We start from the raw sequence: 23,709 nt of genomic DNA, 5'->3' as shown, positions 1-23,709 counted from the left end.
ACAACTTTAGGAATATAGTGGTTCTTTGCCCCATACCCCCCCTACCACCCCCACTCCTGTCCCACCTTCTACTCCCTCTCCCATCCCATTCTTCATTATTATGTTCATTTTTAGTTCAACTTTATATACAGAAGACCAACTCTATGCTAAGAACAGATTTCAAGAGTTTGCACCCACCCCTACACACAACATCTAAAGTACAGTTTGAGAAAGAGAGCAAAGCAGTCTCTAGGTTTCCTTTTCCAGGGAAAAGTTTCAGTTTCATTTTCCACTTTCGGTTTCCAGCTTTCAAATGCAGGGATACACCCTCAACTGACAACATTTCCTGCTGTTACCTCCCTTATATATTCCGAGGTATCTGAAAATCTACAAGGCAGACTGGCCAGATCACCAAGGACCCCATCCAGCTAAAGGAAACCCTACAGAACTTTGGACTCCTCACAGCCACCATGAGGTAAGAGGCTCTCAGCTTCTTTGCACTGTGTCTGTAGAGATTCTGAGAAACTTTTCATCAATATTATTTCAACAGGTTTGGTCTCAGTAAGGTCAAGTTTCCCAATGACTCTATGTAACTAGCTGTATTTGGACTAGTATGTTGGAGTGTCAGTGTGTGTGCATGTATGTTTGTGTGTGTCCAAGACTATGGGGATACACATTCCTAAACACAGGTAAAGGACTTCTTTCATGCAGGCATTTTTAGTTTTGTTAACTTTGACCTAAGCAATATTTCCTCATATTATATTCTAAAGAGGAGAGGGAAAATGGAAAAGAGTTTTGCAGGAAGGGAGAAATTGATCCAAATCTCAAGAGTCTGTTCTACCAAATGCACTTGTCCTGTGTGTGGAGGACTGGGCAGCTTATTCATGCAGACGGCATTTTTTGCTGACTCCTCACCAGGGAGGAAACACAGGGTCCATGGGGCTGGGTCAGCTGCATTCAGGAGGCCTCTGAGACGCTCTGCTGAAAATATTGTGGGGAAGTGGCAAGAGCAGCTCATGGCCCTACCCTGCAGGCTTCTGCTTTGACTTTCTGCCCAGCGGGGCTCCTGTGTCAGTCTGGCTGCATTTTAGAGCAGCAGATACTTCTTCCCAGGGGAACTCCGGCCGTCCACAGAACCCTGACACCTGCCTTGCCGTGAGTCTTGGCTGGAGTTCTGTGCTTGGAAGCAGGAATATCTCCCTTGCCTACAGGGCCTTGTCTGAGAATTTCTGTATGGCCTCAACTGAATCTTGATTCAAAGAACTCTTATTAGTTTGCTTTCATGCTTTACTGCATGACCCCAGTCATTTCTTCCAAACCTGCCAATTCGAACACTGCAGGAAACCCATGTAGATAATGCTCTGGACGCTAATAAAGACTTGGGCCCACAGGTACATCTCTCTTCTCCCCACCCTGTGGTAGAACATGCATGTTCCCAGTGGTTCTCCCATTCCCATCAGCCCTGCATGGTGCTTGCACTCTTCTCTCTGGGACCTGTAAAGATTTAGCTGCTCTGTTAGTTGATGTGTTTCTTTGAGTTGTCTCCTCTTTAGCTCACCTGATCCTAACTTCCTTTCAGGTCAGGGCTCTCCCAGAGAGGGCCTATCCTGACAGCAATGGCTTGGACAATGTCAGACCAGGGCCACAGTGGTGATTGCCAGTAGGAACGAGTGTCCTATGAGAGGGACACCTGATTAGGGACCAGACATTTAGCATCAGGCCATGAACCAAAATAAAGAGGTAGCCATTGAGAGACACATGTAAACACCCTGGGTTGGGGCTAGTCTTCATAGTCACTCTCATGACTGACACCTCAAATCAAATGGGGAGAAAAATAACTGACCTTTGGAATTGGCTTCTTATAATAAGCATGTGCAGCTGCCTTATTTGTTTCTACGTTTGAATAATACTACCTTTCTAGCTATTCTATGTTGTGCTTATCTGTTCATCAGGTAATGAGCATTTGGATTGTTTCCATTCTTGGGCTGTTGAGAGTATTGCTGCAGTGAACAACTGTGTACAAATGTTCCTTATTTCCTTCTAATTATTTTGAGCATACACGGAGGTTTGGGATATAGCCAGGAATATATACCCTGGAGTGGGCTCTATGCTAATCTACGAATTACTTGTTGAGAGTCAAATAGCTACTTTCCACAGCAACTGTACCATTTTTCATTCCTGCCAGCAATGTCTGAGGATTTCTATTTTCCCACATCATTGCTGATGCTTCCTCACTGTTTTTTTCTTTTCCAATTTAGCTGACTTAGTGAGAAGTGATTTGGATTTACATTTTGCTAATGACTAATGATGTTGACTATGCTTTCATGTGCTTGCTGGTCTTCTGTGACTTTTTTGGAGAAATGTCTACTCAAGTCCTTTGCACATCTGTAAAGAGTTCTTCGTCCTTTTGTTGCTGATTTGTAGGAGATTTTGGTATACACGGGATAGTAATCTCTTACCAGATGCATGCTTTCAAAGTATTTTCTCTTGTTCTGCAAGTTTTCTTATCACTTGTTGCTAGTGTCCTTTGATATACACAAATTTTTAATGTCCATGAAGTCCAATTTATCCATTTTGTCTGTTTTTCCCTAGGGTTTTAGTATCACGATCAAAAAAACACTGTCAAATCATGTCCTGAGGGTTTTTTTTTTTTTAATGTTTCCTTCTAAGAGTTGTATAGCTTTAGGTTATACATTTTTTTTATTCTCTTTTAAGTTAATATTTTTATGTGGAATAACATGAGACTAGCTTTATTCTTTTGTGTGGTTATTCAAAAGACTCTTTTTCCCAAAGTAAAACACTTTTGTCAAAAACTATTTCACCATAAGAATGAACTTCAGGGCCGACACTGTGGCACAGTGTGTAAAGCCACTGCCTGCAGTGCCAGCATCCCATATGGGTGCCTGTTTGAGTCCTAGCTGTTCCACTTCCAATTCAGCTTTCTGCTATGGCCTGGGATAGCAGTGAAAGATGGCCCAAGTCCCTGGGCCCCTGTACCTGCGTGCACATGGCTCCTGGCTTCCAATTGGTGCGGCTTGGGCTTTTGTGGCCATCCAGGGAGTGAACCAGCAGATAGATCTCTTTCTCTTTCTCTCTCTCTCTCTTTCTCTTTCTCACTTTCGCTATCTCTCTCTGCCTCTGCCTTTCTATAATTCTCCCTTTCATATGAATAAATAAATCTTAAAAAAAAAAAGAATGAACTTCATTGTGTACTGCCACACAAACTTGTTGTTGAATCTCTAAGTCCTATTGAGACTCTATCTGGAGATAGTGTTGAATAGGAAGGAATAACGGTGAGGTCATAGTGCAGGACTTTAATCTGGTAAGGCTGGTATCCTCATAAAAAGATGAAGAGACCCAAGTGTGTTTTCTCCTCGTGGACCAATGCAGACAGGCCATGTGAGGAGGCAGCAAGAAGGCAGCCACTGCAAATCCAGAGGAGTCCTCAGCAGGATCCAGATTTTTTGGTACCTTCATCTGGGACTTCTAGCTTCCAGAACTCCTGAAAAAAAAATCTTTTAAGCCATCCAGTCTGTGATATTTTGTTATTTTAGCCTGAGCTGATGAATACAACCCTTATTCAACAGTTTATTTCTGGGCTCTCTATTGTACTCCATTCGTCTATATAGTTTGTTTTTATGCCAGGAACACAGTATTTTGATCCTTTTTTTAGTATGTTTTAAAATATGACATGTGAGCTGTCCAACTTTGTAATATTTCTCAAGATTGTAATGGCTAATCGGGATCTTTTGAGATCCTAAATATAATTAGGATGAGAATTCTAATTCTGAAAAAGAAAAAGCTGTTGGGATTTTGACAGGGGATGAATTAAATCTGTATATTTCTTTGAGTAGTGTTGTCTTCTTTACAATATTAAGTCTTCTGATCCATGAACACAGGATGTCTTTCCACTTATTTGTGTCTTTCTTCAATTCATTCAGCAATGTTTTACAGATTTAGATATACAAATCTTTTACCTTTTGGTTAAGTTTATTCCTAAGTATATCATTGTCATGGTATTAAATATGAGATTTGTGCTTTCTTAATTTCCTTTTTAGATTGTTCATAGTATACAGAAACACAAGGGATTTTTTCGTGTTGATTTTTTTATCCTGCAACTTTGCTGAATTTATTTATTAGTTGAAACAGTTTCTGCATGGAATCATCAAGATTTTCTATATATAAGATCTATATTTTTAGATTTTTTCTATATATGATTCTATGCTAAATAGAATTTGTGGAAGCAAGCATCCTTGTCTGTTCCTGATCTTGAAAGATGAGATTTCATCTTCTAGCATTGAGTGTGATGCTCACTGTGGGTTTTTTATATGTGGCTTTTATTGTGTTGGGGGTAGTTTCCTTCTATTACTTGTTCATTGAGTGTTTGTATCTGTTAGCATGTTAATTTTGCCAAATGCTTTTTCTGTGGTGAGAGTCATTATTTTTCCCCTTAATTCTATTAATTTGGTATATTACATTGGTTGCTATTTGCATAGTGTATAACATTCTCCATTTATAGCACATATTTTTAAATGAAAACATCAGAGATGAAAATCAAATTAGTAACTCCAAAAGGCCAGGATGTTTGGGAGGCTAGGTCAAGAAGGGACATGTTGATTATAAAGGGTTATCCTAAGAGAAATGTTTCAGTGATGGGATAGTTTTGAATATTAATTGAGGTGGTAGTTCCAAGTTCATTAATGGGAAGAAAAAAATCACAGAACTACATACATACATTATTGTACCAATGTCAATGCCTGATGTTGATATTGGATTATAATTACATAAGATGTGATCACTGAGAAAAGTGAATGAAGGAAACCCTGAATCTCTGCTCTACCTTTGTGTGAAATTAGAGGTATGTTGAGTGGAGGGAAAAAACCCTTGGTAAAACAGTATGTCTTTTGGTTGCTCTGAATATCTTGCATTATATGGAGACTAAGATATTCAAATGCATAACATTTAATAAGCATCTGTATTACTAACTGGTCTGTGTCCCAATTATATTAGCAGCAAAATAAAAAACCTTTGATATAGCTTATAATATATCTAAGTGCTATAGATCTCTAGGCTTATTAAGCTTCCCTAAGCCCAGTATGAGAAGTTTTATTGTTATCCTCACTTACAAAAACGATCCTAAGAGTAGTTGGTTAGCCAGAAAGTACTAGAGCCAGAAGATAGTCGACCGAAAGACATTCACAGCCCATATCTTAAAAATATGGTGCTCTGTAAGAAATACAAGCGGTACACTTTTAAGAAGAGAGACTAAAATTGGACATGTGGTTTCTTGGGTCTTTTTGCTTTGGCATTCCTTCATCAGCTACATGAATTCTGCTGTTGTTTCACAGTGAGTGTGCTGAGGAGCATCCGCTGAAGGACAGGCTGCAGAAGCTGAGATGTCACTTCACATGGGGGCTGCTCATCGAAGACACTGGGTTGCCTGACCTAGAAGACAGAATCCTGGAAGAGATTCAATTTCTAGACACTGAACACAAGGTAGGAATATACAACCTGCTGGCCTATGTGAAACACCTGCAAGGCAAGCATGAGGATGCCCTGGAGAACCTGAAAGAAGCAGAAGAGGTGGTTCAGGGAGACCAGGCTGACCACTCAGATGTGAGGAGTCTGGTGACCTGGGGCAACTACGCCTGGGTGTACTACCACATGGGCAGGCTGGCAGATGCACAGACATACCTGGACAAGGTGGAGAACACGTGCCAGAAGTCTGCAGACCCCTCCCGCTATAGAATGGAGTGCCCTGAGATGGACTGTGAGGAAGGCTGGGCTTTGCTGAAGTGTGGAGGAAAGAACTATGAGCGGGCCAAGGCCTGCTTTGAGAAGGCTCTGGAAGCAGACCCTGAGAACCCCGAATTCAACACAGGGTATGCAATCACTGTCTATCGCCTGGATTACCCTGCCAAAAGACCATGCGATGTCAGTGATGCGTTTTCTCTGCAGCCCCTAAGGAAGGCCATCAGGCTCAATCCACAAGATGCATACCTTAAAGCTCTGCTTGCTCTGAAGCTGCAGGATGTAGGACAAGATGCCGAAGGAAGAGAGTGCTTGGAGGAAGCTCTGGCTCACACATCCTCCCAGACCTATGTCTTTCGATACGCAGCCAAGTTTTTCCGCAGACAAGGCCATCTGGATGAAGCTCTGGAGTACCTAAAAATGGCCTTGGAGGCAACACCCAGGTCTGCCTTTCTTCACCAGCAGATAGGCCTCTGCTACAAGAAAAAAAGAAACCAAATAAAGAAAACTACCCACATGCAGCCTAGAGGACGGGACAGGGAGAATGTGGACAGATTGATTCCATTAGCCATATTTCACTTTGAATATGCTGTCAAACAAAAGCCCACGTTTGACGTGGCTTATGTGGACCTGGCACGCATGTATATAACCGCAGGCGATCATGAAAAAGCTGAAGACACTTTCCAAAAAGTGCTGTGCATGACACCACTCCAGGAACACATACAGCAAAATATACATTTCTACTATGGTCAGTTTCTAGAATTTCAAAAAAAATCTGAAGTTGATGCCATTACCCATTATTTAAAGGCAGTTACAATAAGAAAGGACTCATATGCCAGGGATAAAAGTATCAAAGCCTTGGAGCAACTGGTTTCATGGAAACTAGAGAGAAACCCATTGGACCAGGAGGCCTTGAGCCTCCGGGAGGTGCTCCACAGGTTGGTAGGAGGAAGGGATGAAGCCCTAGAGTGCTCTGAGCAGGACCTCAGACTAGCTGCTGACGGTGGGAACTGGGTGGGGAGTAGCCTCTAGGTGCTCAAGTATCGACCGCGTTCATATTGCATTTGATTTAGGTTAACAGGTAGTAAATGTCTCTCCTACTTGCTGGCTTTAGAAACATATTACATGATTCATGATAATGATGCAATTTTTAAAACGGATAAAATTAACTGCAAAGAAAGATAGGATAAATAGCTGCAAGCATGGCCTACTGCCTTGTGTCGCTTCCCGTCTTCGTGGAGGAACGACACAGGACCCTGTGCTGTTCTTTTGTCTGCTCGGCCCTCCCCAGGTTTGCTGCTGGTTCTTCCCGAGTTGGCTACCGACCCTTCCACCTCCGTAGAAGGGCGGTTCCCCCTGCCACTTTCCCCACTTCCGCGGGGGAGCGGCACGCCGGCCGGCTCTCGGGGGCTGCTCAGGTGTTCCTTCAGATAGATGTTCCCCTTAGATGTTCCTGGTGCATGTTGTCTCTCTCCTCCTTTATAGTCCTCTTCCACCAATCCCAACTCGGCTGCCCACACGCTGAGTATGCTGCTCTCCTCCAATCAGGAGCAGGTCCTGCTGTTTATTGGTTGAACTGGAGGCAGCTGTGTAGAAGCTGTTTCCTCCTCTCCCAGCGCCATATTGTGGGAGAGCAGATGCATAGAATAAGTCTTAATTCCAGTAACAGTCTAGTCCGAGTTGCTCCCCACAGCCTTGATTGTCAGGATACCCACATCCAACCTTGAAGTTCCCTGGGGTTTGACTGTCATTCCAGCTTCTGCTCCAGCTCCCTGCAATGTGGTCTCTGGGAGGCAGCAGTGGTGGTTCAAGAAGTTGGGTTCCTGTCATCCATTTGGGAGACCTGGATTGTGCCTCCAGAACCCAGCTTGGGCCCTCAGCATTGTATGGGCAACTGAGGAGTGAAACAGCAGGGGGAGCACCTGCCTCTGTTCCTTCATCCCCCTTGACCTCTGCCTCTGGAAGAAAGAAGAAACTTGTGAAACAGCTCATGTGCATGTGTGTGTGTGTGTGTGTGTGTGTCTGTGTGTGTGTGGGTATAATGAGAAAACATCTGTGTCTATGACATAAGGTAGAAAAACAGTTTGTCAACTAGCCTTATCACAAATAAACTGTGGTTGTATTCACACGGAAACATTTTATTCGTTTATTTTACTAACAAACAGCTTGCAGAGATAGATACCTAAACTACCATGATGAGCAATGTCTCCCAAACATTGCATAGAAACAAGCTACTGAGAGAGGCAGACGAAAGTGGGTACAAAGTCAGTTAAAGGTCAGCTTCCACAGTGAGGATATTTGCATTTTCATTCACTGTTGGCTTGTTCCATGGAGACTGAGAGGTTCATTGCCCATTGTGTACATGGGGTACACGGCACAGAGTTATAAAGACCCTGGAACCTGCAATCCAAGGAAAGGTGTCCAGGGAAGAAGTCTCAGATAGCTTATCACAGGATTTCAGACGTGCAGAAGACAGCAGACACCACCCTGTGCCGAGGTCCAGCCCAGCCGTCCATGCAGAGGCCTGTCCTTGGGATGCAGAGACTACATGTGCATCTGGCCTTGGGCAGCTTGGCCTGGGATGCAGTCTAGTTGGTACTGTGTTTAGAACTTCCCTGGAGGATTCTATAGTGCAGTGAGTACTGGGATCCACTAATTCATGCAAAATCTCTTGTTTTATCATCTGAATAAACTTGAGATTGCCTGTCACAACCGAGAACCCCAACATGCCAGAAACCGGAAAGCAGACAGCAAACGTGGTCTGGCAAAAATTGCACCCCAGGGATACTAGATGGCAGGCCCCGCCCCACCCACCAGGATCACACAGCAAAGCATGGTCTTGCAGTCACTGCACCAGAGGCAGGGAGGGCGTGGCAACACCAAGCCCCACCTGACAGGAACCAGACAAAGAAATGAAGTCTTGCAGAGACTGCAGCCCAGCCAAGCAGAGGTAGACTAGAGATGGGTAACCGACCGTTGGATCCAACATGGTGTCAGGAGTCGCTGTTACCTGACCTTCAGCCTCGTTGTATCCATTGCAATATATTAGCACAGTGCACATATCACTCCTTCTCTTGTTGTGATAACTTCCAATTGTCATGACACCTGCAGAAGTAACCATCTACAGATTGAAGAGAGTTGGACTCCTGGTCTCCGGGAATCACAGTCCCTTTTGGGGAAACACAGGGAATATGCAGCCCACATATTAACACATATTTATCAATGCACAGGAAAGAGGAATTGAAATAACACATGGGGGCCATGGCAGGAGTCACCTGATATGATCACATTAACAAAAGTCTCTTGCTTTCACAGTGCTGGTTTGGGACATTTTCTGCCTTCCGCTGAAGCCAAGAGTCCACACTGAGGCTAAGGTGTCCCCACGAGACACCATGGTGTCCTGTATCATCCTCGGCCCAGCAGGGAACCGAGCTCACAGAGGTGAATGGCCCTCACAATGGCTCAGCCACCCAGAGAGTTGTTTCTAGACTCCTAGGATGGGACCCAGAGTCTGTTCCTATGACTAATAAGGAGTAAAATCATTGTTAGCAGGGTATGCATAGTTATAGTAGAATCAATAATATGTCATCTCTTAGAATGGCAGCAAATGAGAGTTAAGACTTCCATTTAGGAGTCAGCACTGTGGTGTAGCTTGGGAAGCCACTGCCAGCAGTGCCGGCATCCCATTTTGGCACCTGCACGAATCCTGGCTGCTCCAGTTCCAATCCAGCTCTCTGCTATGGCCTGGGAAAACAGTAGAAGGTGGCCCAAAACCTGGGGTCCCTGACCCGCATGAGAGAACTGGAAGAAACGCCTTGTTCCTGGCTTCAGTTCAGCGCAGCTCCGGACATTGCTGACATCTTGGGTGTCAATTAGCACATGGAAGATCCCTCTTTCTCTGCCTCTGTCTCTCAGTAACTCTATCTTCAAAACACATAAAAAAAATCATTAAAAAAAAGACTTCATTGAGAATTTTGTGAACTCTTGCACTATGAAATGAAAACTGCTTGCTTATAGTAAGCAAACAGGTACACAGATTGGGGGCAGCTTTCCCAAGTTCACCCCGTGGTTATCATGGTCCCCTGCTCTAGGCTCCCAGGCCTCTGCCCTAACCTGCATCTGCCAGCTCCAGTTCTCTGCAAGGACAGGAAAGAGGCAATGGTACATGAGTACAACGTTCTCATCAGTCTCCTCTCAGTTTTCAAAAGAGGACAGAGAAAGCACTCAACATTTAAGTTTCTTTTTCAGGAACAAGAAATCGACCTGTTGCAGTTTCATTTCTGTTCTCAGTTCCAATGCTGATTGGTAAGGATACGCCTACAGTTTACAACACCTGCTGCTTATATGTACCTGTTGCAGTGCTCAGTTTATGTGGAATCCACAACGCACACGGGCCAGGTCTCAGAGGGCACAGTCCGGCTCAGGAAACCTGCAGACTTCTGCCTCCTTCTCAGCAACCATGAGGTAAGGAGTTCTCAGCCTCTCTGCGCTATGCCTATAGAGATTTTGAGCAGATGTTCGTCACCATGTCTCAACAGGTGTGGACACGTTTGCTCATGACTCTATTTGAGTGGCTGTGTATGGACTGGAGTGTGTTGGAAAGTGGACATGTGCCTGTGCGTGTAGAAGACTGTGGAGATGCATATTCATAACCACACACAGAAAGGATTTTCCACCCATGTGTTTTTGTTTCTTTTCGTTAATCAAAGGAACCTTTTCAAATACTCTACCCGCAGAGTGGAGGGAAGAGAGACAGAGTTTTTCAGGAAGGGAGAAATGACTCCGATCTCCAGAGTCTCTTCTACCAGCTGCACTTGTCCAGTCTGGGCAGGGCTGGGCAGCTTGTTCATGCAGACAGCGTTTTCTGCAGGCTGCTCACCACGGAGGACGTGCAGGGCCGAGGGGCTGTGTCAGCTGCAGTCCCGAGGCCTCGCATTTGCTTTGTGGGTCATGTTGTGGGGATGTGGCATGAGAAGCTCATGGCCTTGCCCTGCAGTCTTCTGCTCTTGCTCTCTGCCCAGCTGGGCTCCTGTGTCAGTTGGACTGCATCTTAGATTAGCAGTTACTTCATCCTGGGGAACGCAGGCCATCCGCAGATCATTGTCGTCCTCCTGGCCGTGAGTCTTGGCCTGAGTCCCTGCTTGGGAACATGCACGCAAACATGTACATACGCTTGACCCTAAGAATGTCTATACGTTGCCAACTGAATCTTCATCACTAGAACTGATATTATTACTCTGATTTCTTGTTTCAATATTTCTTAGTATACTAATTAGCTTGTTTGAATGATCTTTACATTTATTTCAACCTATACTGGATAATAAAACTATACAAAAAGTAACTTTAGCAGCTTGGAGACGGGGGTGACAGCAAACTGCAGCAACCAGTGGTGAAGCAACTGGAGGGAGAGCCTGGCGTGTGCCAGACTGGACCCCTTGGGACCAGATAATACGGATGGTTAACTGCTAGCCCAGTGGAAGTAAAAGGGGGCACATTTATCTCACCTAATCTTCCCCACAATGGCAGCCACTGCCCAGCTGAGAATGGGCAGCCATCAATTTGGGCCTGGGCAGCAGCTGCAGAAGCCTTTGTGGGCACGCACAGCAACTGGCTGAGACAGGACACCATCTTCTCAGCAGTACTAATGGCGGTGACAGGGAGCAGGGTATATCTGGCCAGTGGTTCTTGTATATGTGTGTGATCCAGATATTCTAGCAGAGGGAAAAATCTGAAGTCCCTACTGCCTTTGAGCTTGGCTGGCAGGATTGACAGGTGGCTGGGCACTCACATAGGACTGTGAGGCATCCCTAGTCTCCACACATACCAGAGCTCAAGCTGCCAAAGTGGAACTTGCTCAGGGAATATCTACCTCTCTGTTGATTGGACAGGCTAGCAGGATAGAGCCGAGCCTCTGCTTACAGTGACTGTGGGAGCCTTTTGTGCTGAGACCGTGGGGACTAGGTGGCTATGTGAGAGGGTGCAGGATGTAGCTGGGCATGTGAGCAATCATTGGGTGTGAATCCACATGCTCAGGGCTCCTTCGTTGCCTGGGGCAGGTCTTGCAGCTGGAACTGTGGTCAAGGTGAGGACTCTGAAGATCATTTAATCCATTCATATGGCATCCTGGATGAGTGTTGAAGCAACTGGGGCTAACACCAGGCATTCCTCAGCTTGGAGGAGAGGAGATGAGGAAGTGATCACACCAACAGAGGGAACCATTCCCACTTCTTTGTGTTAACAAGAGGAGACCTACCAAGCCCAACTTGGGTTTTACCCTGGATACTTGCCCCACCCTAAAGCACTGACCAGAGGTCCCTGGCCATACCCAGTACACACCTCTTGGTATTCACTCAAAGTGCAGACATTTCACTAAGGCACAGAGGCAAAGGTCAAAGATAATGGCTATCAGAGGAAAAGACCAACAAGTAACTAACTCCAAGTTAGTTAACAAGTAACTAAAAATAAACACAGAAATTCAAGACACGGGAATAAGGAAGACACCATGACCCAACTCCAAAGGAACACAACAACATTTCAATATTAGAATGTGAAGAGGAAGAGACTGATGAAATGCCAGAAAAGGAGTTCATAAAATTGATCATAGGATTACTAAAAGGAAATCAGAAGCAAATCCACGAACTAAAGAAAACCATGTGACATGAGTGAAAATTTCTCTCATGAAATTGAGAATATAAAGAGAAATCAAAATGAAATATTAGAAATAAAGAATGCAATAGATCAAATAAAGATGTGGTAGAAAGCCTTAACAACACACTTAATGGGGAAGAAGAAAGAATATTCGAGCTAGAAGACAAAACTGTGGAAATCAATCAATCAATCAGTCAGGCGAAGAAGAAGAAGAAGTGAGGAGGAGGAGGAGGAGGAAGAGGAAGAAGAGGAAGAGGAGGAGGAGTAAGAAGAGGAGGAGGAGGGAGAGGAGGAAGAAGAGGAAGAAGAGGAAAAGGGGGAAGAGGAAGAATAGGAAGAGGAAGAGGAGGAAGAGAAAAAGAAGAAGAGGAAGAGAAGGAAGAGGAAGAGCAAATTGGTAAACATAAAACAGTATTGCAGATATAAAAGGATAATTTCAAATGACCCACCATACTGGTCTTAGGAGTTCCTGAAGGTGTGGAAAGAGAGAATGGATTAGAAGGCCTAATTAGTGAAATAATTCTAGAAAACTTTCCCAATTTAGATAAAGAAAGGGACATCCAAATACAGAAAGCACATAGAACTCCTAATAGACATGACCAGAAAAGATATTCACCATAACACATTGTAGTCAAACTACTACAGTAAAGCACAATGAATAAATTCTACATTGTACATGAGAGAAATGCCAAATTACTTTGAGAGGATCTCCAATTAGACTCAGAGCTGACTTCTCATCAGAAACACTACAGGCTAGAAGGGAATGGCAAGACATAGTCCAAGTCTTAAGAGAAAAAAAAACTGTCCACCCAGAATACTTTACCCTGAAAAGATTTCATTTCTGAATGAAAATGAAATAAAGACCTTGGGCACCTACAGCTATTTGGGAAACCAGTAAGAAGCTGCTAGCTCCTGGTATTGGATTGGCACAGCTCTGACCATTATGGCCATTTGAGAAGTGAACCAGCAGAAGGGAGACATTGCAGATTTTACGTTATATAGTGTGCTGATTTTTAGCACAGTCATTATGTTGTGCAACCTGTTACTAATGCAAGAACCAGTAGAGAGAGAAAGCCTATACCCATTGTCACTCCCTACTCACCCTTCACCCCAGGCCCCAAAAACCATTTATCTGCTTTCTGTCTCCTGGATTGGCCTCATACAGACTTTTCATGTAAACAGACACACACACCATGTCGCTATACCAAGTTCTTAACATTCTATCTTGCCTCAGAATCCCTTTTCAAGGTAGCTGGACTTCCTCACACCACCAGCAGAGCTACCTCAGGCTTGACATTGTCTACAGCTCTCAGATTCCTCCCAATTCCTCAGTGTGCTTGATTCAAATCTGCTTCATGCAGTCACTTCCTGGGAACCACCTGGCCTATGGACAGCTGGACACAAAATTTCCTTGATTCAGCTGAAAGACCCCCCAACAGCCTGCAGGGTCTGGGAACTTAGGCCAAAGTGACAATATCTTAGTGAGATCATGACCACATAAAACTTACAACCATTTGCTCCAAAGCCAGCACTTAGAACACTATAGGAAACCCAACTGGGTAATGCTGTGATTCCTAATCCTAATAGGAATAGATTAGACAAGATCAAACAAGGGCCACAGTGATGTCTGCATTTAAACAAGTGTTTATACCATGAGAAGGACACTGGGTCATGGGTGAGATATAGGCATTAGGCCATGCACCAGGATAAAGAGGTATATATAAGGGAAGACCCATGTAACCATCCAGACCAAATGTATTTGAGCAGGGCTAGACGTCTGGCAGGGCTAGTCTTCATAGTCATGCTCAAGACAGAGACCTCAAGACCACATTAGCAGATAACACCGCCATTTTGTAATGACTTCTTTTTGGGGTGTTGTAGCATCTATAGGTACTTCATTCTTTTTCATAAATGTGTAATATTCCCCATTACAGACATTCTGCATTGTGCTTATCATTGGATCATTGATGTACATCTTTTGGCTGCTGAGAATTGTGCTGCAATGAACATCCGTGCACACATTTTTCATGAACACCTACTTTTACTTAATTGCAGCATGCCCTCACATGTGGAATATGCCCAGAAGTAGATTAAACAATACCTCTATAGATAACTATTAAGAGTCCAAATAGCTTATTTTCCACAGCAGCTGTACACCATTTGTCATTCCCACCAGCAATGTCAGCATTTCAATTGATTCAATCAATTGCTAATACTTATTCATTTATTACCTCGTTCTTTTTCCTTTTCATTATATCTGGGTTAGTTATATGCTAGTTTTCCCATTCTGAGAAGCTATATCTGAGTGTGATTTTGATTCACACTTTGCTAATGACTAATGGTGTTAAATACATTTTCTGGTGCTTGCTGGTCCTCTGGGATTCTTTTTTGGAGAAATGTCTACTCCAGGCCTTTGCACATCTGTAAATTGAGTGCAATGTCCTTCTGTTGCTGCCTTGTAAGAGATCTTTGTATCCACTGAACAATAATCTCTTATCAGATACCTGCTTCCCAAATATTTTCTCTTGTTTCTTGAGTTGTTTTTTCACTTGTTGCTAGTATCCTCTGATGCACAAAGGTTTCTAATTTCCCGGAAGTCCAACTTATCCATTTTGACTGTTTTGCCCAAGATTTTAATATCACCACCAAGATTACACAGTCAAAGCCAATTCCTGAGGTTTTGATTTCTGTTTTTCATCTTCCTTTCCTTTCCTCTCCTCTCCTCTCCTCTCCTCTCTTCTCCTCCCCTAACCCTCCCCTCCCCTCCCCTTTCCTCTCCTCTCCTCTCCTTTCCTTTCCTCTTTTCTTTCTTCCTTTCTAAGTCTTATAGCCTTGGGTCATACATTTAGGTAATTAATCTATTGTAAGTTAATATTTGTATGTGGAATCCCATAAGGGTCTATCTTTATTCTCTTGAGTCTGGTTATCTAGGTTTCTCATGCCTTTTCTTGAAAAGAATCTTTTTCCGGGGCCAGTGCTGTGGTGCAGCGGGTTGAAGCACTGGCCTGAGGCGTTGTCATCCCATGTGGGCGCCGTTTTGGGGCCTGGCTGCTCCACTTCTGATCCAGCTCTCTGCTAAAACAGTGGAAGATGGCCCAGGTCCTTGGGTCCCTGCATCCACATGGGAGACCCAATCAGCTTCGGATCCACAGCCAGTTGGGGAGTGAACCATCGGATGGAAGACCTCTTCTCTCTCTCTCTCTCTCTCTCTCTCTCTGCCTCTCCTTCTCTCTCTGTGTGACACTGACTTTCACATGAATAGATAAATCTTTAAAAAAAAAGAATCTTTTTCCAAAATAAATGGCTTTAACATTCATATCAAAAGCTGTTTTACAGTAAATATACACAGTATTGTGTACTGCCACTCATGCAAAAATATATGGTGACTCTTTAAGTACCATTTGGCAGTATTTGGAGCTGGGTTCTAACAGGAAGGATAAAGGTGAAGTCTAAGTGCAAGACTTTAACCTGGCAAGGCTGGTGTTTTCTTACTGAAAGAGGAAGGGACAGCAGTTTTCTTTCTCCTTGTGGGCCAATGCAGACAGGCCATGTGGGGAGGCAGCAAGGAGGCAGCCACCACAAACCCAGAGGAGTTCTCACCAGCAACAGGACTGTCTGGCACCTTCATCTGAGATTTCTCTTTTCCATAACTATAAGAAAACACATTTTTAAGCCATTCAGTCTGTGGTATTTTGTTATGTCAGCCTGGGCTGACTAATAAAACTCTGTAATTGGGCATTGGTTTATATCTTCTGTTTTTATGCCAAGAACATAATATTTTGATTCCTGTAGCTTTGCAATATGTTTTTAAAACAGGAAGTGTGGATGTCAAATTGGTAGTCCCTTTTCAAGGTTCTTTTGGCTATCTGGAACTTCACAAATATGAATTAGAATTAGTTTTCCCATTCTGAGAAAATATTGTTGGGGTTTTGATAAGAGATGAATTAAATCTGTAGATTGCTGTGGATAGTATTGGCATCTTAACAATATTAGGTTTTCCCACTGGATCAAGGGATGTCTTCCCATTGTGTCTCTTTTTAATTCTTTAAGCATACAATTATCTTGCCTCTTTTTAAAGTTTATTCCTTAATATTTTCTTCTTCATAATAGTATATAAGTGATTTTTTCTTTACTTTTTTTCAGACTGTTTATTGCTAGTGTATACAAACAGTGATTTTTTTGCACGTTGGTTTTATATCCAGAAGTTTGTTGAATTTTTAAAATTAGTTCTAACACTTTATGCATGGAATCATCAGAATATTCTACATGTAAGGTCTATGTTGAATAGAAGTGGCGGGAGAGGCATCCTTGCTTGTGTTCCTGATCTTAGAGGACAATTTCAACCTTCTAGCATGGATTAGTATGCTAGCTGTGGGATTTTCCATATGTGGCCTTTATTGTGTTGAAGTAGTTTCCTTCTATTACATGTGGGTTGAGTATTTGTATCATGAGAGAAGGCTAAATTTTGTCAAAAGTTGTTTCTGCATTGATGAGTCATGATTTTCCAACACATTCTCTTAATGTGTTGTATTCCATTGATGGATGTTACTATACTGTAGGACCATCTCCATTTGTAGGACATTCTTGAAATAGCAGTATCAGAGAGATGAAAGTCAAATTAGTAGTTCCAAAAGCAGGGATGCTTGGGAGTATAGGTAAAGAATCACATGTTGGGGGGCTGGCGCTGTGGTGCAGCAGGTTAACACCCAGACCTGAAGTGCTGGCATCCCAAATGGGTGCCAGTTCTAGTCTTGGCTGCTCCTCTTCTGATCCAGCTCTCTGCTATGGCCTGGGATAGCAGTAGAAGATGGCCCAAGTGCTTGAGCCCCTGCTTCCATGTGGGAGACCTGGGAGAAGCTCACAGCTCCTGCCTTTGGATCAGCGTGGCTCTGGCCGTTGCCACCATCTGGGGAGTGAACCAGTGGATGGAAGACCTCTCTCTCTGTCTCTACCTCTCTCTGTAACTCTGTCTTTCAAATAAATAAAATAAATCTTAAACAAAAAAGTCACATGTTGAAATGAACACTAGGAGAAACGGTGACTTGATCAGCCCTCACCCTGACTGTTGATGAGCAACTTAATATGTTATCCCTCTTAGTATTTTTGTTTGTTTGTTCTACTTAATACTTTTGGTTGAATACTGTAATCAATACACAATTCTTCTTAAGTGCTGAAACTTAACTGAAAAGTGATCACTGTTAAATATAAGAGTGGGAATAAGAGAGGGAAGAGATGTGCAATTCGGGACATGCTCAAGCTGACTTACCCCAAACGGTAGAGTTAGAAACATACCACGGGATTCCAATTCAATCCCATCAAGGTGGCATGTACCAATGCCATCTCACTAGTCCCAGTGATCAATTTCTGTTCACAACTGATCATAATTATAGGACTAAGAGCGAAAGGGATCACATAAACAAGAATAGTGTCTGCAAATACTAGCTGATAGAATAAAAAAGGGAGAGAACGATCCAACATGGGAAGTGAGATACACAGCAGACCCATAGAATGGCAGATGTCCTAAACAGCGCTCTGGCCTCAGAATCAGCCCTTAAGGCATGCGGATCCGGCTGAAATGCCCATGAGAGTATTTCAGGCATGGAAAGCCAAGACACTCTTGGGGAAAAAAAATCTAAATGAAAGATCTCCACAAGTGAGATTCCAGTGGAAAGAACGGGTCATCAAAGAAGGAGGTACCTTTCTCTGAAGGGAGGAGAGAACTTCCACTTTGACCATGGCCTTGTCTAAATATGATCAGAGTCAGTGAACTCAGGGGGCTTCCATAGCCTTGGCAGCTCATGACAAGAGCCTAGGGTGATTCCTGATGCCATAAACAAGAGTGTCAATTTGTTAAGTCAACAACAGGAGTCACTGTGCACTTACTCCTCATGTAGGATCTCTGTCCTTAATGTGCTATGCATTGAGGCTTAATGCTATAACTAGTACTCAAACAGTATTTTTCACTTTATGTTTCTGTGTGGGAGCAAACTGTTGAAATCTTTACTTAATGTATGCTAAACTGATCTTCTGTTATAAAGGAATCGAAAATGAATCATGATGTGAATGGAAGGGGAGAGAGAGTGGGAAAGGGGAGGGTTGCAGGTGTGAGGGACGTTATGGGGGGGAAGCCATTGTAATCCATAAGCTGTACTTTGTAAATTTATATTCATTAAATAAAAGTTAAAAAAAAATAAAAAAGTCACATGTTGATTATAAAGGGTTATCATAATGAGAGTGTTGATATATACATAATACATATATATTACATATATATGTTTCTATCTTCATTGAAGTGGTGATTCCACACTTCAATCACATAAAAAAAATCACAGAACTATATACATACTTTGTTTGTGCCAATGTCAATTCACAATGTTGATATTGGCTGGTAATTGGATAAGATAGGATCATTGAGAGAAACTTAGTAAAGTAACACTGGATCTGGAAAGTACTTTTGCCACACTCAGTGAATCCATAGTTATTTTAGGTACAGAGTGAATTGGCAGAAAGACATGTTAGCCAGAATGTATGAGTTATGGAAAGTATCAGCCTCCTGGGCTCATCCACAAATTGAGAGGGGAAATGAGCAAAGCCCTGCTATGTTCCATTGGTAAATAGAACCTCTTTTTGTTGGTCTGAATTTGTTGCATTATATAGAGACTAGATACTAAAATCAACAATGTTTCCAAGATTCTGCATTTCTAACTGGTCTCAATACCAATCATATTAATAGCACAATAGAAAGGTTTCATATTCCAAGTAATATACTCTAGACTTATTAATCCTCCTCAGCCCAGTGTAGGAAGTACTATTGCAGTCCTCATTTATAGAAAGCTGGTTGTTTGACTGAAAAGTACTAGAGCTTGCAGACAGAACCAACTGCCTTACATTCAGATTCCATGGGAATGCAGGCACTCTAAAGGAATGAAAGTGTGAGATTCAAGAACAGACATTAAAGTTAGTTCTCCCTTAGGCATGCGGATCCGGCTGAAAAGCCCATGAGAGTATTTCAGGCATGGAAAGCCAAGACACTCTGGGGGAAAAAAAAAAAACCTAAATGAAAGATCTCTGCAAGTGAGATCCCAGTGGAAAGAACGGGTCATCAAAGAAGGAGGTACCTTTCTCTGAAGGGAGGAGAGAACTTCCACTTTGACCATGGCCTTGTCTAAATATGATCAGAGTCAGTGAACTCAGGGGGCTTCCATAGCCTTGGCAGCTCATGACAAGAGCCTAGGGTGATTCCTGATGCCATAAACAAGAGTGTCAATTTGTAAAGTCAACAACAGGAGTCACTGTGCACTTACTCCTCATGTAGGATCTCTGTCCTTAATGTGCTGTACATTGAGGCTTAATGCTATAACGAGTACTCAAACAGTATATTTCACTTTGTGTTTCTATGGGGGTGCAAACTGTTGAAAGCTTTACTTAATGTATACTAAACTGATCATCTGTTGAAAAAAAAAGAACAAATTAGCAATTCCCAACTTGACTCTCACTGGGATTAAACATGACAATAGGTCTGATCTGATTTCATCATCAGTTAAAAAATCATCTATTATTTTTCACTTTATGTTTCTGTGTGGCAGCAAACTGTTGAAATCTTTACTTAATGTATGCTAAACTGATCTTCTGTATATAAAGAGAAGTGAAAATGAATCCTCATGTGAATGGAAGGGGAGAGGGAATGGGAAAGGGGAGGGTTGCGGGTGGGAGGGACGTTATGGGGGAGAAGCCATTGTAATCCATAAGCCGTACTTTGGAAATGTATATTCATTAAATAAAAGTTAAAAAAAATAAATATGATCCGAGTCAGTGAACTCAGGGGGCTTCCATAGCCTTGGCAGCTCATGACAAGAGCCTAGGGTGATTCCTGATGTCATAAACAAGAGTGTCAATTTGTTAAGTCAACAACAGGAGTCACTGTGCACTTACTCCTCATGGAGGATCTCTGTCCTTAGTGTGCTGTACATTGAGATTTAATGCTATAACTAGTACTCAAACAGTATTTTTCACTTTATGTTTCTGTGTGGCAGCAAACTGTTGAAATCTTTACTTAATGTATGCTAAACCGATCTTCAGTATATAAAGAGAATTGAAAATGAATCTTGATGTGAATGGAAGGGGAGAGGGAGTGGGAAAGGGGAGGGTAGCGGGTGGGAGGGACGTTATGGGGGGAAGCCATTGTAATCCATAAGCTGTACTTTGGAAATTTATATTCATTAAATAAAAAAAAGTTAGTTCTCCCTCAACTACAAGTACATTCTGCTGTTGTTTCACAGTGAGCGTGCTGAGGAGCATCCGCTGAAGGACAGGCTGCAGAAGCTGAGATGTCACTTCACATGGGGGCTGCTCATCGAAGACACTGGGTTGCCTGACCTAGAAGACAGAATCCTGGAAGAGATTCAATTTCTAGACACTGAACACAAGGTAGGAATATACAACCTGCTGGCCTATGTGAAACACCTGCAAGGCAAGCATGAGGATGCCCTGGAGAACCTGAAAGAAGCAGAAGAGGTGGTTCAGGGAGACCAGGCTGACCACTCAGATGTGAGGAGTCTGGTGACCTGGAGCAACTATGCCTGGGTGTACTACCACATGGGCAGGCTGGCAGATGCACAGACGTACCTGGACAAGGTGGAGAATATGTGCCAGAAATCTGCAAACCCCTCCCTCTATAGAATGGAGTGCCCTGAGATGGACTGTGAGGAAGGCTGGGCTTTACTGAAGTGTGGAAGAAAGAACTATGAGCAGGCCAAGGCCTGCTTTGAGAAGGCTCTGGAAGCAGACCCTGAGAACCCTGAATTCAACACAGGGTATGCAGTCACTGTCTATCGCCTGGATTACTCTAGCAGAACACCCAATGATAATAGAAAGGTGTGTTCTCTGCAGCCCCTAAGGAGGCCGTCAGGCTCAATCCACAAGATGCATACCTTAAAGCTCTGCTTGCTCTGAAGCTGCAGGATGTAGGACAGAAGGCCGAAGGAAGAGAGTGCTTGGAGGAAGCTCTGGCCCAACAGTCCTCCCAGACCTACGTCTTTCGATACGCAGCCATGTTTTTCCGCAGACAAGGCCGTATAGATAAAGATCTGAAGTACTTGAAAATGGCCTTGGAGGCAACGCCCACATCGGCCTTCCTGCATCACCAGCTGGGACTTTGCTACCAGGCACAAATGAGGAAAGTTAGAAGGCAAGATAGAGAAAATGTGGACAGACTGATACAATTGGCTATAGGTGAGTTTCAAGAAACTTTGAAATTAAAGCCCACATTTGAATTGGCTCATGTGAACCTAGCAGAAATGTATGTGGAAAAAGAGCAGTACAGGGAGGCTGAGGAACATTTTCAGGAAGCATTACGCATCAAGGACATTGACGATCACATCCAGCAAGAAATTCATTACCGCTTTGGCCAATTCTATGAGCTTCGTGGACGTTCTGAAGAAGACAAAGCCATCACTCAGTATCTAAAAGGTCTAAAAATAGAAAAAGTGTCCCATGCCAGGGAAAAACTGCTCAAGGCTTTAGAGATTTTGGCAGAAAGACGTGTGAACCAGAATGTCCGAGATGTGGAAAGTACTGCCCTCCTTGGGCTCATCCACAAATTGAGAGGGGAAGTGAGCGAAGCCCTGCTGTGTTATGAGAAGGCTCTAAGGCTGGCTGCTGACCTAAACTCCATGTTCTGAAATGGAGATCGCCGTTATCCAAGTAAGGTACTCAAAACGAAATATAACATCATCTTTCCCCAAGCACTAACTTGAAAAGAGTAACTAGGAGGGGCGTTTGCTATAGCACTTTAAATGGCCCTTAGGATGCCTGCATGCTATATCAGGTCTGTGTTTGAATCCCAGCTCCACGCTTGATACCAGCTTCTTGCTAAGCACAGCCTGAGAGCCAGAGCTGATACTGCAAGTACTTGCATCTCCGCCGCCTGAATTTAATTCCTTGCTTCTGGCTTCAGCCTGGCCCAGTCCTGGCTGTTGCAGGCATTTGTGGCATGAAGCAGTGGAGATAATTCTCTCTCTCTCTCCCTCTCTCCTCTACTTCTACCTCACCCTCTCCTTCTCCCTCCTAAGTAATGCTTTTAAAAAAAATGTGTACTTCCTGCAGAGATTGCTCTTTACAGCATCCATGCACTTCTTGTTGACAAAACAAACAAACAAACAAAAAAACTCTAATGCTAATTGGGGCACCAATCATCTGTAGGGCCAATGAGAACATGCTCTGCCTGATTCTGCCCTTGGAATGAAGAGCTTCCACCCTCACATTAGCTGATAACCCACACAGAGAAGACTTAAAGAAGCAATGTTTCTTTTTCACGTGACCTGGAACATTGATCTGCAACAGGGTCAGTGCAAAGGGTAAAACCATTGAGCAAAGGTTAAAGGTACAGACAAGGAGAGGATTCTGGAGTCTGCTACAGCACCTTAGCCTAGAGTTCCACTTCCCAAGGACCCACTGAAGCTACCACCTGCGGATCAGTGAGTCAGTCAAGCCAATAACATTACCCTTTGTCAGTTCAGCTACTGGCAGTCACAAGGGTTCTTCACGATCCAAATATGTTCCTGAGCATTTACTCACATCTCTGTTTCTCCAGTTTATTGAGGAAAACATGTAATGGAAAACCTTCTGGATGTGTAAGCTGAAGACGATATTCACAACTGGATGCATGTTTCCAGTGCTGCTGGGTGGTGTGAGATATAATCTGTTTTGCACCTACACAAAAATATTCAGCAAAATTTCCTAAGATCACAAATTTCTTGAGTGATTCCTTTGTCAATGAGATTTAAAAAAAAAAAAAAGATGTGTACTCTATGTTTTTGTGGAAATAGCAAAATCAAAATCATCAACATACGCAGTGCTAGAAGGCCTGAAACAGAGCAATCCTTGGGATTATAAAGCATGGCTAGAATTTTAAAAAATACTTGGAAAGTAATTATTTCTACAGGCCTTGGAAGATTGACTCTTGTCACCTTGATCCCTGAGAGCTGGAATTGACCAATGGTGGGGAACAGAGTAGGGACAGAGTGCATCATTCAGACCATCCCTGGGGAACACACAAGAACCACTCCGTTCAATTCTGTTGATACTAAAGGAAAAGAGTTAATAAATTTGATCAGAGAGAAATACTAAGGTAATAATATTCCTTTTTTCTGGGAAAAATGTGTGATTTGGCTTTACCTGCCTCTCCTTGAATACCTTCTATATCCCTATAGAAGAACCCACTGTGGAGAAATATTTGCCACCGTTCATGGTAGAAATGAGAAATTTGAAGACACATCTCTTCTGCTTGGAAAACACACAACATTCTTCCAGTCCTCACACCCCACAGCTCTA

At 43.1% G+C, this 23,709-nt stretch overlaps 1 protein-coding gene and 1 pseudogene across 1 annotated transcript in view; both read left to right on the top strand.

Annotated features, from left to right (window-relative positions):
• Positions 1-354: 354 nt before the first annotated feature.
• Positions 355-23,501, top strand: LOC138845345 (interferon-induced protein with tetratricopeptide repeats 1B-like; annotated as a pseudogene).
• Positions 355-23,709, top strand: part of LOC127484142 (interferon-induced protein with tetratricopeptide repeats 1) — a 28,391-nt gene continuing 5,036 nt past the window's right edge. Inside the window, exons 1-3 of the mRNA XM_070057639.1 lie at positions 355-454; positions 5,328-10,194; positions 20,658-21,367. Coding sequence (XP_069913740.1) covers positions 450-454; positions 5,328-6,762 — 1,440 coding nt within the window. The 5' untranslated portion in view covers positions 355-449 and the 3' untranslated portion in view covers positions 6,763-10,194; positions 20,658-21,367. The remainder of the gene's footprint in view (positions 455-5,327; positions 10,195-20,657; positions 21,368-23,709) is intronic.

This window comes from Oryctolagus cuniculus, chromosome 15 (assembly GCF_964237555.1).
Source record: "Oryctolagus cuniculus chromosome 15, mOryCun1.1, whole genome shotgun sequence".
NCBI classification, from domain to species: domain Eukaryota; kingdom Metazoa; phylum Chordata; class Mammalia; order Lagomorpha; family Leporidae; genus Oryctolagus; species Oryctolagus cuniculus.
The sequence above is the reverse complement of the archived record's forward strand: the minus strand, read 5'-3'. Positions and strand labels throughout refer to the sequence as shown.